This window comes from Myxine glutinosa, chromosome 11 (genome assembly GCF_964187855.1).
Source record: "Myxine glutinosa chromosome 11, kmMyxGlut1.1, whole genome shotgun sequence".
Classification (NCBI taxonomy): Eukaryota; Metazoa; Chordata; class Myxini; order Myxiniformes; family Myxinidae; genus Myxine; species Myxine glutinosa.
In genome coordinates, this window is record NC_136271.1 from 130022260 (window position 1) to 130042131 (window position 19872).

Sequence of the window (19872 nt, forward strand, 5' to 3'; positions counted from 1 at the left end):
ACCTGGAGATGGAATAGGAAAGGAGTGGTGTACAAAGAGAAACATCCAGGCAACTTAGATGATCTTTGCAAGGTCTTGGAAGAAATGTGGATCACCATTCCACAATAATTCAGAAACAAAATGATTTTAAAGTGTCCATACAAGAATTTCAATGGTTTTGATGGAAAAAAAAAGTGAAATACTCACAATTAGTTTAGATCAAGATATAGTGCATATAAAAGGGCTGGAAGGATGGCCCAGAGGTACGCACACTCCCCTCTAAGCTATCTAGCATGGGTTTGAATCCCTGTCATGCCAGTGTTTCACAGCCAGCGTGATTCATCAATGTGTGTGCCATCTCTGAGGGACGTTAAACTGGCGTCCCATCTGCCGACATTAGTTGGTGGATGCTAAAGGTCCCACTGTATCCTTTGTGAGGAGTAGGCGAGATATCACCGGCATCATGACCAAATTCAAAATTCCTGCCATAACTATTGCTGGGAATGCAATGGTAATTACTACCCAGTATAACCCTTGCCAAGAAACTACTTTAACAGCCCCGACACTCTGACCCTAATAACTCCAGAATGTACGTTTCCTTTCAGTAGCTCACTCCTGGTTAAACTCCTAAAGTTCAGGCTTAAAGTACACCTCCACACATCTGATCCTCTTTTCTCCCATTTGTGAAACTGCATTGCAGAGGCCGTGCTAGCGTGCTCTTCCCTCCAGGGATTCTACATGTGGCGCATGGCCATCTCATGTCATTCCACACTCTACAAATGATTTTTATTACCTTCATTAACCCTCCATAACCCAACCCTATTTCTTGCAGATTACTGCGTTTCCTTCCCTTCTCTCTCTCTCTCTCCTCTTTTCTTAATGTCCATTCCCTGTGGTCTTGTTTATCTTACTGTCACTTCTTACCCTTGGTCACCTTGCTCTTCCATGAACCTCTATCTTGTAAAGAGAGAGGGTGAGAGAGGAATAAGGTGGGAGAGCGAGAGAGGAGGGAGGAAGACAGGAAGGGGTGGGAGAGAGAGAGGGTGGGAGGAAGGGAGACAGGAAGGGGTGGGAGAGAGGCAGTGGGAGGGAGAAAGGTAGGGGTGGGAGAGAGAGAGGGCGGTAGGGAGGGAGACAGGAAGGGGTTGGAGAGAGGAAGTGGGGAGAGAGAGAGGGGGGAGGGAGAGAGAAACGGGGTGGGAGAGAAAGAAAGGGGGAGGGAGAGAGGTAGAGGGTGGGAGAGAGAGAGAGAAGGGGAGGGATACAGGAAGAGGTGGGAGAGAGGGAGGGGGATGGATAGAGGAATAGGGTGGGAGAAAAAGAGTGGGGGAGGGAGAGAGAGGAGGTGGGAGAGAGGAAGGGGTAGGAGAGGGAGAGAGAGAGAGAGAGAGAGGGGGGGGGACAGAGGAAGGGGTGGGAGAGAGAGAGAGCGAGAGAGAGACAGAGAGAGAGACAAAAGAATGTTAAAGAAACAAAGATGTGAAGCAGACAAGATAGAATTCAGGAAACTTGTTCAACAAAAATGGATGATAAGTTCTTAACCCATGTGGCCAATTAATTATGGCTGAGATTCTATTTCTTGTATAGTTATTTGTTGGTTTGTAGTTATGTTTACTCCTTTTTTTATTTTATCCAATGACTTACTTTGAATACCATGCTCATTGAAATAACGAGCACACACTGTAAGTAATTTCTTTCCCCAAGAACAGCTGTCTTTCTACTCATTCATTGCTCCATATAAACCATTGCCGCACGTCTCACATACCTGAGCCCTTCACATTCCAATCGCCGATTCTTTTGTCTCATTCCCGCACCATGCTTCACACTTCATGCATTTGTCCATCCATCACCCTTCCCTTTTAGCAGTTCTACTGATAACGTGGCATCCATGGAATCCCAGGGGCAAAGCCCTCCTGCCAGGTGTCACAGTAAATCTCAGGTGCCTAAAGCTCAAAGCACAACGAGATCAGGAAAGGTAGCTGCAGGTTCAAGCATCTAGAAGCTTCAAAAAATGAATGAATGAATGATCGTTTTAAGGCCATTTTCCCCGCTAGAGCGGGGGGGTTAGCCTTTCGGGCCACATGACAATCATGGTTCCCTGTTTGAGGCAATGTTTTTATGGCCGGATGCCCTTCCTGACGCCAACCCTTGGTCGCCTCTTACGATGCGCAGGTATACGGTGTACCTATTCTAAATCAGGGTACACACCGTGATCATTCATCCCAACAAGCTGGTACTCAATTTGCCGACCTCGGAAGGATGACAGGCTGAGTGAACCCCCCTGGCGTTAATTCAGCGACCCGGGATTCGAACCCAGGATCCGAGGATCCCAAGCCGGCACCCTAACCACTAACCACCCTAACCATCTAGAAGCTTCAGGAGGAACATTTTTCTACATTTGGATCAAACAGCTTTTATACATACAAACTCAAACTTTTCTTCCTTCTTTTAATGGACGGACTCTACTCCACCTTGAGTCTTTATTTCGTAACATTAAATTTTTCAAAAAAAAGAGGAAAACTTTACCTTCACGACTTGAACATCATATTACTCGGCTCCATTAACATTCTTGCAGTTTTCAAGCAGCAACAAAACTTTATTTTTAGCACATTAACTGAGCATTTGCTTATTTTGGGTTGTAAGGGTTACTCTGGCATAGTCTTCGTGCCGCATAGTCGGGGTTTGATTCCCAAACTAACTATAAACTCTCATCAAGTTGCTTCACAGACAGGGATGAGTACGTACACCGTCACCCAGAGAGTATGTTAAGTTGTCTCTCTCATCTGCAATTCTCTCGTGCATGTTAAGGATCCTGATGGTACTTTTGATAAATAGGAAGCCATCGTGTGCCAGTATCTTTCCTGCCTTGTTTGATGGTTACTTCAGCAGCGCCACTCAATGGAGTGGTGACCTGTTCAACATTAATTACCAGTTAAAGAACATTCAGAGCAAGCTGAAGATGCCCCGATAGCTCCAGAGGGGTATGTTGGTGGCAACTTCCTGATGTTGCTTTGTTGTAACCCCTCATTTTTAGTCACATTTGTTTGTTTGCACTGAATTAAATGATGTGGCTTCAATTTAAAGTTATTATTGTTATAATTCCGTCCTCTCAGCAAAAGCTTCTCTTTTATGACCACCATTTAGGTTACAGTGACCTTTTAGCTGTGATTCCACCAGGGTTGCTGCACCATTTGAAGCCTGCTTCGTTGGCTGGAGAGATACCATAAACTCTCAAAAACATTTTTATTGTCTTATTGCATTAAGTCGTACAAGGGCTACTGCATATTACAATATTTCCAGGTAAATGCCATTTTTATATGTCGTGCTCTTTATTCAAGAGCTGATCTGGAAGAAGGGGCAGGAGGTGGTAGAGAGTTAGTAATTCCGCACTTCCTCACCTTAGTGTACCCCCACATTTAGGGATTCCCCACCTTTAATTTTCCCAAATGATTTTTCCACATTTAGATTTAAAATTGTCTTTATAAGCTCTGCATTAAAACCCAAAATTATAGACCTGGTGCTTCAGCAGATCCAGTGGTAGGCAGTTAACCTGACAAGGTGTAAGCCATGTGAACTATGAGGTCATAGCCGGTGGCACATTTGTTCGTCATGGATAGGCAATCATGCCTGTAAAGTTTGCCTCGATCTGTTCAGCCGTTTCGGAGAAGAGGGGATTTTAATGGTTTTTAGTGGTTTTATGTTAAAATAAAACATGGCTGCCGAACCACATGACCAATGACGTCATCAATTTAATTCTTCCATACAATTTTTGCACACATCATGCTCTATAAATTTCGTACTGATCGGATCAAGCGTTCGACTGGTTGAATTAATTATTACGTCATAAGGGAGGTACCTATGACATCATCATTAACATATGTTATTCCCCATGGCAAGTACTTTCCAATGAGCCATGCTTCAATTTTTTCATGGAGCAGTTTCAGATATATAGAGGTGCAAAGTTTTTTTTTTTTTTACAAGATGGTGCCATACCACGTGACCTATGACAACATAATTATCATTCAAAAAATTCTACAGGAGGAGCCACTCCTATGGTGAAAATTTTGTCTCAACCGGACCAACGGTTGCAGAGAAAATGAATTGTAAAGGGAATAAACCCGCAAAATCGTGGCGGAAGAATAATAAGAATAATCCGAGCAATAACAATAGGGTACCACAGCCTGAACGGCATGTCATACTCTAACTACAGACTTGGCATTTAATATGGAATATTTTTTTTGTGGGGGTGAACTTACTTTTCAAGATGACTTAGAACCAAAAGTTCATTGGAATTATGTTGAAATTATTCTAGATTTTGTTAATGTGACCTTTAAAAGAAACAAAAACCACATTTGACATTTCGAAGCAAATAAATTGATCCTTCAAAGTGATGTAAACTGATATCGAACTCAATTCACGGACAGTACTGTGTTAAACTTCTGTACGTTTTCCAGAAGTATCTCCTTATTTTGCACATTAGCCAAAAAAAATTTCAACAAACACAAAAGCTAAATGATGACTGGGATTACGGACAGTAAAATTACAGTTCGGTACTTCGTGTAACCCCCACGAGCATTCAGGATAGCACGTACACGTCGAGGCATGCTGTTCATGAGATTTGCCAAGGTTTGGACAGGAATCGCTTGCCATGCAGTGACAATAGTCTGCTGCAATTCACGCATAGAGGTTGGCTGCTGGTCCAAGTTGTCGATTTGACGCGTTAATTCTGCCCACACGTTCTCTATCGGATTCATATCCGGGGACATGGCAGACCACTCCATATGCTCTACACCACGGTCACCAAGAAAGTGTTGGATCATGCGAGCATGATGAGGCCGTGCATTGTCATCTTGGAAGACAAAGTTTCCTCGAAAGGCTGCACGAGCAAATGGAAACAATGTTTCTTCCAGAATGACCCTGTACTTGAACTGCTTCAGGTTTCCATTCAGAACAACCAGGTCAGTTTTGCCCCCTGCATGAAAAGCAGCCCAAACGGTCACCCCACCACCTCCAGCTTGGACTCTTGGCACTATACAATCTTCGTTGTGGGCTTCATGCACTTGTCTGCGCACTTGGACGTGGCCATCTTGACGATAGACCAGAAATCTAGACTCGTCACTGAAGGTCACTGGATTCCAGTGTCCTGGCTGCCATTGACGGTGCTCTCTGGCCCACTGCATTCGGCGCTGGCTGTGTTGTCTGGTCAGGCGTGGCTTTCTTAGGGGATGCCTAGCACGATAGCCTGCTTGAACCAGTCGTTGGTTGACTAGCCTTCTGGATACAGGCACATTTGTCAGTTGCTGCCACTCAGCGCTAAGCCGATTAGCTGACTTGGTACGGCCATTGCAGACTAACCGGTGCAGCTGGCGATCATCTCTCCTTGTGATTCTGCGTGGACGTCCTGGCCTCGGTATTGGAGTAGGGACACCCCTCTGAGCATTTCGTTTCAGGATCTTTGACACCTGACCTTGAGTGATGCCATACTGCCGAGCAATAGCACGCTGTTTCATGCCAGAATTTCGTAAAGCCACCACTCCATGACAAACAGCATTGTCACATTGACGGACCATCTCCAGAGGAAGCGGCAATAACTTTTGCGATCATCTCTCCTTGTGGTTCTGCGTGGACGTCCTGGCCTCGGTATTGGAGTAGGGACACCCCTCTGAGCATTTCGTTTCAGGATCTTTGACACCTGACCTTGAGTGATGCCATACTGCCGAGCAATAGCATGCTGTTTCATGCCAGAATTTCGTAAAGCCACCACTCCATGACAAACAGCATTGTCACATTGCCGGACCATCTCCAGAGGAAGCGGCAATAACTTTTGTAGACGTGCAGCAGTTGTGTTGTTTTCCACTAATACAGAACGCAACAACCCTTATATACCCGATTGTGAAGCCAATCGTCAAATGTACCTGTCCTTACATTTTGTCACGCCACCTGTGATATAATCCTGTTATTGACTTCTTGCTGCAAAAGACAATCAGTGACATGGTTCTTTCAACGAAGACATCACCGAAGGGTAAAAGAAACTCACCAGATTGATATACTGAGTTCAGAAAGTAAACCCGTCAAGAAAAAAAAAAATCCAAATTAAATGCCAAGTCTGTAGAACGCATCCCAAAAGGCAAAGCCCGTCCATGTCCACTTTGTACTCAAACTAAAACTGACAAAATCAATAGCTAAATAATATGTAAAATTTACTAATAATGTGTCCATATTCTCATAATAACAGTTTGTGTAAAATTAAATGACAAAAGCTCAAATGGCAAAAAAGTTATGTCCTGGACAGAGACACAGACATACAGGCACATGTACATGTACACAAGCGATTGCAAAAATCCATCTCCTACTGAGCAGAGAACGTGCTAATAAGGAATAACAAGGAAATTTGACACAGGAGGAAGCCACTTGCCCCATCATACCTGTGCTGCACCAACACCAGGGTGGGTACGAGAAAGTGCGGGAGGCTCAGGGACATTACCAGGACACCAAGCTGCTGCTGCCCCACATTTTGTGCAATACTTCTCCACTGCCTTCTATCCCAAGCCAACTCTCTCCACTTTCCTGCCATCCCCCATCTTACTTACATCCCTCCTCACACAATCTTACAATCCCAGTCGAGACATACCTCTTTTCCATGTACCTTTCTCCCTCAACCCATCCAATTTATTTGCCATTCTCTTTTCCTCCATCCACACCAGGTGCCCAACCCACCGCAGCCGGATATTTACCAATCTCTCTGCCAAGATCATCCTCATGATCGATCTCCTCCCTTAATTTATCCATCCTTCTTCCATCCACCCTCTTCATTCCCACTATACTCCTGACCCAGTTATTTTTGCAGACCCGGAGTCTCTGTTGTTCTTCTCTGTCAGTGCCAGCGTCTCCAGACCATAAATCTTCTACCCCGTCAGATCTTTTTACCCTCTGAACCAATTCTCCGTTCCTTTCTCTGCTGTCACAACAAGCATCTATCACGCCATTTGTACCTGTTGTACACCATTTGCACCGTGTCGCTTCATTTCCCAACCATATTTCCAAATAACGTTACTGCTCGAATCGGGGCGACGAACAAGTAGGCCTTTGACTGACTTTGAAATAAAACTAATACAGTTACCCAGTAATCTTGTGAATGACTGCAACCTTAAGTGATACCAAACACACAGCACCTGACAAAATCATAACAAATATGAAAAAAAAAAAAACACTTATTGTGTTCTGCCATAAGGAACTCTGAAACTTCCACGCAAACTCTACTGAATGTCACGGAATCTACTGTGAAAACTTTTTGTATTTCAGGTGCTGTGCAAATTAAGTTTCTCATTGATATACATTACCAAAATAATAATAGCCAATAAATTCTCTTATGGCAAGCTTTTCAGGTTAGCGTTAGGGTTTGGGCCAAGCAGCACCGCATCACAGAATACACGGAATGCGAGTGTTCTAATCATATTAAGCAAACATCCTCGTTGGCATTCCCACAAAAGCACTTGCCTCATGTAATTTCCTGAACCCAGGTTCACATGTCAAAACACAATTGATTTGTCCATCATCTCATAACAAAGTGTCAGTGCCCTTTACGCAATGTAATTGCACCTGCACACATCCTTAGCCCAGACCTTGCAGTGAAAAGTGTAAGCACTCCACAATGGAGGGGTCAAAGAAGAAATATTATCGGGATTGAAGGAGAAGCTCAGGGAGGATTGTTTTACCGTATGAGGACAACTGTTACGATCTGGTTGCCAGGCACCCTGATGAACTCGGACTCCAGCTGGGGATATGGAAGCACCGGGTGAGATGGGAACACAAAGAGGGGAAATAAGATAGAAAATCAAGCAACAAATACGATTTGGACAAACAATGGATGTGCTTTCGAAGAAAGTCACTGGGTCAAGAGAGTAGAACGAGTGAAGCAAAATGATGCAAAAAAAAATCTAATGAAATGCTTGTATTTTAAAAACTATTCTCTGTAGCTATAACTAACTTTGCGGAGAAAATACACTGAAGAATGCAAAGAAAGGATAAACTAAGCTAAGCTTTTTCCATGATAAAGCCTTGTTAGGCCATACTAAAGCTTAACTAAGAGGCTTCCACCATTCAGCCCTCAAACATAAACAATGTCCCCATTCAGGCGAAAAGAATCATTACAGAGCTGTGTTTTGAGAACGTAGCCACTTGTCTGTTAGGCCCGTCCTTCGGGAAACCTTCAGGTGGCAAAACAAGCACAATGAATCGGTGAGCGGTCGTGTGTGGGTTGTGTTCACGCAGAGGCCTGGGGTGGGAAATTGCATTTAATAAGGATGTACGGCCAACACCGCAAGAAGGTGGGTTCGGTTGGGGCTACTAAAGCAGTCGTGGATGGATGTACACCGGGCCATGTCATTACATACTGGTATCCATGATGAGTTCTGGGTAAAGACGGTGATTTTGTTCACTTAATGCATCTCAAATCCACAAATTTGGATCACTTTATATTATTAGCCCCCGTTGGACTTAGTCCAAAACTTATGGTGGGCTTATGGATTGGGTCTCATCCATCCGTCCTTGTGTGGGTCTAAAACCATATCTCGGAGATGTATGGACCAATTTTGTTCCTACTTGGCAGAAATACAATACGTGACGGTATACATATGCACATCAATTTGTTTTGTGATGCGATCCAAGATGGCCGACTGGTGCCCATTTTAGTTGTAAAAATGGCTGAGATGGCCGACTGGTTTTAGTTGTAAAACCCTGATGTTGAACACGTCCTCAACCATTTCTCGAACATGCATTTACCGATGTTGTTCTAACTTAGCAAACGGATAATGATGGCTAACATATGCACGTCATTTTCTTTCGAGATGAGATCCAAGATGGCCGACTGACGGCAATGTTGTCACTTAAAAGTGTCCCCAACAATTTCTTGAACATACATGGTCTGATTTTGTTCAAACTTTGCACAAGTGCAGTACATGATGGCATACACGTGAACCTTATGTTATTTTGCGATCAGATCCAAGATGGCCGCCAAGTAGCGTGGTGGCCATTTTAGTTGTAAAAATCCCACCGTGTCCACTAAGAATGGGTGAGTTAACACCGGCATGCTGAACAAATTCTAAATTTCTGCTCTAACCTACAGGGGTCACGGCATCAGCAGCACCACACTCCCAAAAATGGTGCAAACCAGCAACTAACCCCCTGTTGTACATGACGGAATGAATGAATGTATATACAAAGGTTTGACATACTTCAACAATTTTGACCTTTGGGTTTATTTCTCATTGTTTGATAACTCAAAAAGATATGAAAAGTCAATTTTAGTCTTTCAATCATTAGATTAAAAAACGACTTGCTAATGGAAGACCTGAACAACAGAACAATCAGGTAAAATAGATGAGTGAAATGTAAGCTTTTAGTATCAATACAAAACAATGATGTTAAGTGTAGAGAAAGGGTGACAAATAAAATAAGGGACGAGAATACAGCGAACATACAGAAGCAATGGTTAGCTATTTGAGCAGATCGATAACTTTCTTACCGTATCAACAACAGGTCGAGACACTGCCTGGAACTCTTCGGATTCAAAAACATCCAGTTGCGGCGAAAAAGATATGGAGCTTGTAAAATTCACTGTAGCTCGGTACACCACTAGAGGGGACAAAGAAACATGGTTTCCGAGAGTTCACGATAGAGACTGGAGCCAGTTGGATGATGCATTTGGCAGAGGAAATACACACACTACACTACAAGTATCTGTGACAAACACATTTTGATATATACAAATAGATATACTTTGCTTATAAACACAGAAGCAAAGGTTATAAAAATAATGGATGGCAGTCCTGTCACGAAAGCTGAGAAGGAAACAAGAGATTTTGGGGAAGTACAATGTTAGTTAATAACATGATACTTTGGGGAAGCCCAACCAAGTTACTAAAGCAGAGGTTGCAAGTGAAGGCACAGCAGGATAAGAACAAATGAGAAGAGGATCAGCAACATCAATAAAAAGCAGAATCTTGAATGATAACATGAATAAATGATACCGCAAAACTTTGCAAGCAAATAGTGGTTAAAGAACTGTAAACACGTCAACCACTCTCCCAGTTCTGGAAGGAGGTGTGGGACTGTGATAAAAGTTCCAAGATAGAACATGAATCATGGATTAAACGTCAGGAAGCTAGAAGATGAGAAACACCGGTTCAAGATAGGCCTGACATCATTGAAAAAAAAAAAAAGAGGCAACCGAAGCCCAGCTCGAAGCATAAGTAACTGTTAGCAACAGAAAACAGACAAAGTGAACATCTTCTGGAGGGGTCAGTAATTGGATCGACAGATTGGCTAATTGAAGGCAGAACACACCTCCTTCCCCAAATAAATGAAACACAACACACTAAAATCTGTACAGCCACAACACCTTCCAACCATTTGACAAGTATAATTAACCAACACACATAAAAACGAGAACGGCACTCAGTAGAGCGCATACCTCCGCCTGGTGAACAGTTTACGTTTTGTATCCCACTGATAGGCCAGATCTGGATTCGGACCTGAACCAAAATCTACTCTATTTGTCCTTGTCAGACACCCAACTGGTCCACCAAGTTTCGTCCAAATCCGTCCACAACTTTTTGAGATATCCTGCTATGTATCGTGTTTGGCCTGATCTCCAAATGGTGAAGAATCAATTTAAAAATCTAGTAGCCGGATCAGAATCCGGATCTTCACCAAAATCTAATCATTTCGTCCTTGTCACGTACACTACATCTCTGACAAATTTCGTCGTAATCCGTCCACAATATTTTGAGATATCTTGTTCACAAACGGACAGACAAACAAACAGACAGACAGACAGACAGTGGTGAAAACATAACCTCCATCCACCTTTTGTGGCGGAGGTAATAATAGATTCAAAATAAACCCACTCGAGGGGCCAAGGGAAGGTTAGAAAGCGATAAGGATAAAGCAAAACAAAATAAAAATACAGAAAGAAAGAAAAAATAACAAGAAAACATCCAAGGCACAGGAAGTAGCAGAGGTCGAGTAAAATGTGATTACACCTCAAAGGTGTAGGAAGTAGGAATTGACATTCCTCTTAAAGCCAAGTAGATCGTAGGATAATGGGAAGCATGTTACAGGTAGTGAATTCCAGAGCGAGATCGCACGAGGGATAAAACTATCTGAATAGCCTTTCGTTCTGCACTTTGGATCAGCTATAGTGTATGGGTGAGCAGAGATGGCGAATGGAGTCTTTCATCCAAACACTCATACGGGAGGAACCAAGTTAGAAAGTCCAACAGAATATTTGTCACGAAAATATCTGTAGAACAAACCAAAGGTAGCAACTGACCTAGGGTGAGAGAGAGAGGTTGAAGAGATGAGTCCCCACCAACCAGGTTGACTGGAGCCAATCAAGTAAAGATAAGTGGCAGGCCGGTGCTCCAGCCCAAATGTGGCAACAGTGCTCCATGAGGGGACGTATAGTTGCCTTATACAGGTACAAAATAACCTCAGGAGGTAAATACCTCTGCGCTCGATAAAGACAACCAACTAGTTTGCAAGAACTCTTCGCAATACCAGAAATGTACTTATCCCAAAGGGGATTGGAGGAGATTCCCAGACCAAGAAGCCGAAGCACAGGTGATCCTGTTAAGGTTGAAGACCCCATGTGCAAAGAAGGCAAAGACCTGCTTCTAGAGCGAGATATGGACAACAATTTAGTTTTCTTTGCATTTGAGGTTAAATGAAGAATAATCTCCAGAATCTCCAGAAGAATCTACTTCTGATGAAGAATAATCTACATAGACAAGTTAATAACTTCTGGCGACACTAGATTTTCCAAATATAAACAGATTTTTTGGTTGAGCGCAAATTCTGCACGAACCTCTGGGTGCTGAATAACTGTTGTGTGACGGTAATACTATAAACATGTGCTGAAGGGCAATTCCACGGTAACTTAATGTTACAATTTTAACTAAATTCATACAATCTCAAAAGTCTGACATTTTCCCCTTTTTTATTCAGCTTTCCAATTTTTATGACTTGTTACATTGTTACCTGGTTTGCATACACAGATAGATAAAAACTTAGAAACACTGTATTGTTGTTGGTAACAATGGCTTAAACTTCGGTAACTTACGATACGTACATTGACTGGACATGTAGAATTTTTTTGAGGTTTGATTCAAAGGTTTCCTCATACAGAGCACTTTTGACAAAAGTACCATACATCATACAATTGTTGGTCACTAGTAAGTATGTGTTAGTAAGGTAAAAAATGTGAACTCATTTTGATTCTGACCAAATCGCAAAAATGGTGGTAACTTGTGCGACCCTGACTTGCCTTTTTTTTTTTTTTTTGTATTCAAGATGATGCTCGTGAAAGAGCTAACATTAATCACACAAAAAAATCAAAACAGACACACAAAGTATATAATAAGGGGAGCGGTAGACAAGATCGGGAGAGAGGGGGACGCACACAAACACAAACACAACATTTGAGAGCAGGGACATCGGGAGATCTGTGGGAGGGAGGGAGCTTGGGGGGAGGAGGCGTGGGAATGGGGGTGGGGGAGTTGGAGAAGTATAAAACACATGGACACTGCTCGGACTTCCAGGAAAGAAGTTGGTATTTCAAAAACGTGGATCTGGGGTGAATTAACGGGGGTAGAAAAGATCAAGGTTTTGGATGGGGGAAGATAAGAGATGGTGGTGAACAGCTGTTTTGAAGACCAGGAAGGAGGAGTGGGATTGAAAAGAGTGAGGGAGTTTGTTCCAGAGGTGGGAGAAAAGGGGAATGAAGGAGTGAAGGTGAGCAGAGAGCCTTGATTTTGGCAGTTTAACCATAAGAGGGTTGCTGGCAGATCTTTGCCTTGCTGTTTGTCGGATCATTGTCAAGATTAAATTCAACCATTTTTTATGTTTTAATGGTATAAATTCATGTGAGTCACAGGTATGCTACATTGTACAACACTCCTGGAAATTTGAAATGGCCATGATTAATAGCTACAGGTGGTTTGATTTACAATCATTTTGTCTCTCATGTAGAATATTTCAGCGTGTGGATTGGGCAATTTAAATTGCTCACATCTGGTACCCATGTATGTGTCACAAAGACTTGGTACCCATGTATGTGACCAAAAGCTAGCACCTCCCCTGGAAACAAGACACCAACATACGCCGCCGCAGTATACCAATATTGAACTTTGATTTGTGATGTTTCATCGGAGTGATTCGTTTTTTGGGGAAATTTTTTGTATACATAGTCGAGGCTCGTGGAAGAGCTAGTACTAGTACACTAAACGGTGCAGGCCCCAACAATACAAAAATAACAGTTGAGAGAGAGGGGAGGCGAAACACCAACGGCAGAATTTAAGGCCAAGATAGAGGCAGACTTGGACAAGCAATGGATGTGGGGAGGAATGAGTGTCAGGAGAGGATGCATAGGGTTGGTGGGCAAGATGATGACTGGGGTGGACAAGATGGATACAGACAGACATTTCCAGTAGGGAAAACTGGAAAACTGCAAACCACATTTCAAAGTTAGCCTCTAAAGCCAGCCGCCGACCGGGCATTCTCCATCATACAAATACCTTCCTTGGCACACTTGAACTCCTATCGACCTACAAGGCCTTCATCTGCAGCTTGATGGAGTACTGCTCTCCTCTCTGGGCTAGCTTCCCTGCCTCATTCTTGCTCAGCTTGGCGCTGTGGAAACCAGGGCCTTCAAGATTATTGGAATCTCCTGCGATGAAGCTGAATCTATGGGTCTATGACTTCGCCATCGCAGACAGGTCAGTGGTGTAATGTCTGTTATAAAGACGCGGACATGCAGAGAGGATCAAGCACCATCTTTTATTCCAGGCAACACAAGCATCACTCTTTTGAGGCCAAGCCTTAAATAAAAGAGAAGAAAAGTGCATGATGTTTGTTTGCAAGAAAGAGAGATTGAAGCTAGCCTGGTAGCTATAGTTTGAGTGAGACAGAAAGTAAGACCAGCAATCCTGACACAGAGAGTGTAAGATGGTTCCGGGCACCACTTTAACGCTCCTAAGTCAGAATGGTAGTACTACCCCGGACGGTTGCTGTCTACAACCTACTATCTAGAGAACCGGTCCAACCGGATAGGTGTTTTTTTAGGAGACACCATTTCCTTACTGGATGGCCATTGGCTCCAGAAGGAAGCTCGTCCACCCTTTAACAGGTATTGTTTTTAGTCCTGCAGGGTATCACAGTCACCCTCCCCACTGGCAAGCCAGTGAGGGTAGTCGGCTTAGTCGTCGACTACCTGACCATGAGGCAGGTAGAACTGGATTACATATGTTACCTGGAACATACAGTCACGTGAAAAAGTAAGTACACCCCATGTAAAGTTTTGACTTTTTCAACATATTACAACATACAGCTATTTGATCTTCATTTCAACAATATTGATAGATAAAGGTGATATAATATAACAAATATCATGAAACATTTACATTTTTTAGTCCATTGTATAATTTAAATTTTTTAAAATGCAAATTTCGCATGTGGAAAAAGTAAGTAAGTTGCCCCTCCCCTCCAAATCTTCCCCATCACCCATCTCTTTCAAATCTTCCCTCTTGCCCCTCCCCTCCAAATCTTCCCCATCACCCATCCCTTTCAAATCTCCCCCCTTGCCCCTTCCCTCCTAAACTCCTCCCACACCCCTCCCCTCCGAGACTCTCCCTCGCTCATCCCCTCCTCGACTCCCCTCTCACCCCTCCTCCTCAAAGCGTCCTCCCCGCTCCTTCCCCCTTCCAACTTTCACCTTCATCTCCCCCAACCTTCTGCCTCACTCTTCCCCCTCCTCAAATAACACCTCACTGTGCCTCACCCAATCACCATCAAACCTTTTGTCCGCCCCATTCTTCCCTTTCTCCAAGCTATTCTGAAATCTCTGACACACCTTCAACAGCTCTCCCTACCACTTCCTCCTCTTCCACATCTTACCCTACCCCTCCCCCCCCCCCGCCCCCTGTTCTGTATCCGATGCTCCCCCTTCCTCTTCCTTAACAGTATGGACCTCAAACATCCGGGGCCTTCGCTCAAACTTAACTGATCTCTCCATACAGGTTGCTTCTGACAAACCAGACGTGATCTGCTTAACAGAAAATTTCCTCCTTCATGATGTCTCTGATTCCTTGGTATCTCTCCCAGGTTACTCCCTCCTCTGGTATGATAGACCTGAGCCTCGTCCTGGAGGTGGGGTTGCTATCTTTATAAAAAAACTCTTCCTCACTCGCCCTGCAATGCCCTCTCTCCACCTCACCCCCAGGAATACCTTTGGCTACAGCTTCCCCTTCGCTCCCACCTTTTGTTCATATGTGTGTTGTACCGTCCACCAAACAGTGATGACTCCATCTACATCTCGCTGTCTGATAATATGGACCAACTTCTATCGACCCATCCCAACTCTCTTCCTCATATGTGGTGATTTCAATTGTCACCATGCCAGTTGGCTGGGTATGGGTGCCTCTCTCACCGGCCATGGCTCTTCAGCAAAGGACTTCTACGACTCACTGGGACTGACACAATCTGTCAATTTCCCGACCCGGATCTCAGTCAATGGAGCATCTTCTCTTCTGGACTTGGTTATGACTAACTTCCCTGAAAATGTCTGCTGCTCTTCTTCTGCTCCAATCGGCTCATCTGATCATGTGCTTGTTAAAGTGGACATCTCTCTGACCATTCTCAGAGAGCCTCCTCAGCGTCGACGAGTCTGGCATTTCACTCAGGCCAACTGGCACGGTCTTCAAGCAGCCATCAATCATCTGGACTGGTCTCCCATCTCTACCACCTCTGACATTAACTCATCCTGGGAATTCTTCCAAAGTAAATTGCTCTCACTCATGCACAGATTTATCCCATCTCGTCTTCAGTTGTCATACCCTTCCTCCCGTCCATGCTACACGGATTCTTGTGGTGAGGCTGTTGCCCAGAAACAACTTGCTTTAGACTCCTGGAAAGCAAATCCAATGGAAGGAAATCTCATTTCCTTTCACAAAGCCCGAAACAAGTGTGTGTCTACCCTCAGGAGAGCCAGGAAACAATATCTCTCCATTCTCAAGACCGAACTCTCTTATCTGTCTCCCTCTTCCAAATCCTGGTGGCGTCTGGTCAAATCTGTTTCTGGTGTTTGTTCCCCCTCCATCCCCTCCCTCACCTCAAACGGCTACACGGCTGACTCCGCACGTGAAAAAGCTGAATGCCTCGACTCTGTGTTTGCCTCTAAGTCTTGTGTCCCAAACCCATCCCTCTCTGTACCCACCATACCCAGTCGTACCCAGCTGCTCCTGGACTCTGTGTCCTTTCCTCCTGACAAGGTGGAAAAGTTTCTGTCAACCCTCGACTCTGATTCTGCAACTGGACCTGATGGCATCAGCCCACGGGTCCTAAAATCCTGTTCTTCCGCTCTTTCACTCCCTCTCTCTGTTCTCTTCACCCTCTCTTTTGCTCAAGGTCATCTGCCATCTGCTTGGAAATCAGCCAACATCACTGCTTTGCACAAAAAAGGTGCAAAAACAGATCCTAGCAACTACAGACCAATCAGCCTTCTCCCAATTATCAGCAAAGTCATATATATATATATATATATATATATCATTGCTTCAGATATGAAATCTTTCCTCTTCTCCAATGGCTTGATCTCTGATCATCAATTTGGTTTCAGACCTGGTCACTCTACTCTGGACATGCTGCTTCTGCTTTCTCAACAATGGATGGAGGTCCTCAATGCCAAACAGGAAATTAGAGATGTCTCCCTTGACATATCAGGTGCCTGGCACCCCGCTCTGCTCACCAAACTCTCCTCCTTTGGTATCCATGGAAATCTCCACGCATGGCTGGCGGACTTCCTCTCGAGTCGTAGTCAACGTGTGGCCCTGAATGGGTTTCTCTCATCTCCTCTTCCTGTTCAGGCTGGAGTTCCCCAAGGCAGTGTTCTGGGCCCTGTGCTTTTTCTGGTCTTCATCAATGATCTCTCTGACTCTCTTGAAAATCCTCTCTGTCTCTTTGCTGACGATGTCTCTTCCTTTCCATCCATTGGCCGAGCATAGTACAAATAGAACCGCTCGAATTGGGTTCCAATAAAGTAACGGCACGAGTCACGTGATACGCACACCGCTCGGGCGTACTCCATTAGCGTGGTTGTGCGAGGTCCGGTCCCCGTTTTCGTGGCAGCGTGGGTCAAAGGTACGTGCGGCGTCGACCCGATACCCATTTTCATGCTTGCTGCGGAAGTGGCGATACGGCCTCGTGGACACGAAGACCCAAGGGGAAAAAGGGGTTTAATCCCCCCTTTGTAACGTGGACAGACTTCGGGAGATCCACAACAATATAGTAAACTGATGGTTTTAGCTGTTCAGGAAATGTAATGTTTGCGTGAGTGGCAGCTGTTGATTAAGCAAGAGTATGCTCAAACTTGCTGCACCATAGAGACGCTTGCTTAACCTAACTCAACTTGAGATGTACTGCTGCTTCACTCGCTGAAATGGTCTGGGGTATTAAATCTCAAACAAGAGGACAGCACCGGCTCCTTGGCATATCTCTGACATTCGGCATGGTCTGGCCGACTTTTCTGCTCATTAAACTTTCAGTCTGCAGCAAATAAAACCATTTTTACACCTGGCTTCCTGACTTCTACCACACAAGCATTCAACACATTGTTAACAATGGAACCCTCTCCTCTAATCTCTCAGTGGGGTTGGAGTACCCCAAGGCAGCCTTTGGCCCAAACTTGTTCCTCATTGACCTCTCCGATGCTCTGGAAAACCCTCTTTTCCTTTTTGCAGACAACCTCGCACTGTCGTACAGTACCCGGCTCCACTGATAAGCAGACAGAGCTGCATCGCTTTCTGCTGATCTATTTGAGATAGATGAGATGCTGATCATTAGCTGCTGGTCAGACAAATGTTTTGTCTTTTAACCCGAGCAAATCTCACAGTGGAGCCCCGTTTCTCCAGAAGGATCATTAACTGAATCAATCTTTCTGTTTACAAATTGAGCAACTAAAAGAGGTTCATTATGTGTAATTTCTATGCGTCACCATCAGCTCTGACTTTTCCTGGGCTGACCACATAATAACACTGGCCTTCCAAGCCTGACAAAAGGCACTACTATTAAAGAATTTGGTTCTCAGCTTATGGAGATTGAGCCAATCTCAACAGAATAAATTATCAACTTATTATCAGATATTAGGTGAAATTCAGATGGCTCATCGTAGAGAAAGTGAAAAAACCCTCTGCATTTGCCTTGTTGTACGAATCCTAAAATTATCAATGACTCTTAATGCTCTCATAGCAGCTTGAAATAGGAAACTAACCTTTCGAGGCCATTTTTCCCCGCAGAGTGTAGGCTATGAGCCAAGGGGGTTGGTCGGTACCATACAGATGGAGTAAGGCTCATTGTGATTTTTAGCAAGATATATGTCCCTAGATATGAAAAAAAAGTGATAGCAGTGTATAACTCTCGGCCATCTCTGTGTTATCACCCGAAATATTATTATACGCCTGCTTCGCTTTGCCAAAAAATGTGATATTTGCTAAAATTGGAATAAATATATGTTTTTAAGGACCACAGAGTGCCAATAATTTGCATACTGGATGCCAACTAATATAGTAATAGAAAATAGAACATTTGTGGGGGTTATTTATCAAAATATTGATATAATGACAAAAAATGTTAAATTTAGTGAAAAAGTGGTCGAAATCGCTTCGAGTTCAGAATTCACATTGTACATTTTTGTCAATATTTCAAAAATGAAAACTCCCAGAGTAACATTTGACCCCTCAAAATCTTCGCAAGGAACCACTGCATTGGAATATATCATTACTTTGTAATATGGTGGTTGTTTGGGGCACATATTTTGGCAAAGTTCAAAATATGTTCAACCATACCCCCTAATTTTGATATTTTGGAACGAAACATAGCTTTTGAACATTTTAGGTTTATTCGTCTACTACTTTTGGTATCTCAGTGTAAATTTTGGTATTAGCTAGTATCCAAAAGTAGGTTTGTAACATCAGCTACATTATATTTCACAATGCATGCAAACTTGCTCCACACTCTAGGTTTATCATGATCTCTCGAACAAATACGCCTTGTTATTATACAGTATTATTAACAATCAATTTTTAACACAATTGATATTTTTTGTCATTATATCAAAAATTTGATAAATAACCCCCACAAATGTTCTATATTTCTATTACTATATTAGTTGGCATCCAGTATGCAAATTATTGGCACTCTGTGGTCCTTAAAAACATATTTATTCCAATTTTAGCAAATATCACATTTTTTGACGAAGCGAAGCGGGCGTATAATAATATTTTGGGTGATAACACAGAGATGGCCGAGAGTTATACACTGCTATCACTTTTTTTCATATCTAGGGACATATATCTTGCTAAAAATCACAATGAGCCTTACTCCATCTGTATGGTACCGACCGGTCAATTTGGGGTGTCTGGCTCATAGCCTAGTGGGGGTTGGCCTTTTTCGGGCACCGTGGTTCCCTTTTTGAAGCAATGTTTTATGGCCGGATGCCCTTCCTGCCGCCAACCCTGTTATTCGCCTCTTGCGACACACAGGGAATTACCAGCAGGCTGGTACTCAATTTGCCGACCTCGGAAGGATGACAGGCTGAGTCAACCCCCCTGGCGTTAATTCAACGATCGACCGAGATTCAAACCCAGGATCCTAGGATCCCAAGCCGGCACCCTAACCGCTAAGCCAACACCAGGCTAAATAGGGAACTAACCTGCTATCGATTTTCTTAATTCAGTACAAACATCCCCATAAGCTACAGAAAGAAATCTACGAAATGCGTGCGAGTAGATGGGTAAAACATTTCCTCGAGATCCCGAGAAGAACCACCGCACATGCTACAAG

General features: G+C 43.6%; 1 protein-coding gene across 2 annotated transcripts in view; it reads right to left on the bottom strand.

Annotated features, from left to right (window-relative positions):
- Positions 1-19872, bottom strand: part of HSPG2 (heparan sulfate proteoglycan 2) — a 411257-nt gene that overhangs the window by 302991 nt on the left and 88394 nt on the right. For both annotated transcript variants that reach the window (XM_068131082.2, XM_078787133.1), the window contains exons 4-5: positions 9503-9612; positions 7695-7753 (exon numbers count right to left, since the gene is read on the bottom strand). In XM_068131082.2, the coding sequence (XP_067987183.2) occupies positions 7695-7753; positions 9503-9612 (169 nt within the window). The remainder of the gene's footprint in view (positions 1-7694; positions 7754-9502; positions 9613-19872) is intronic.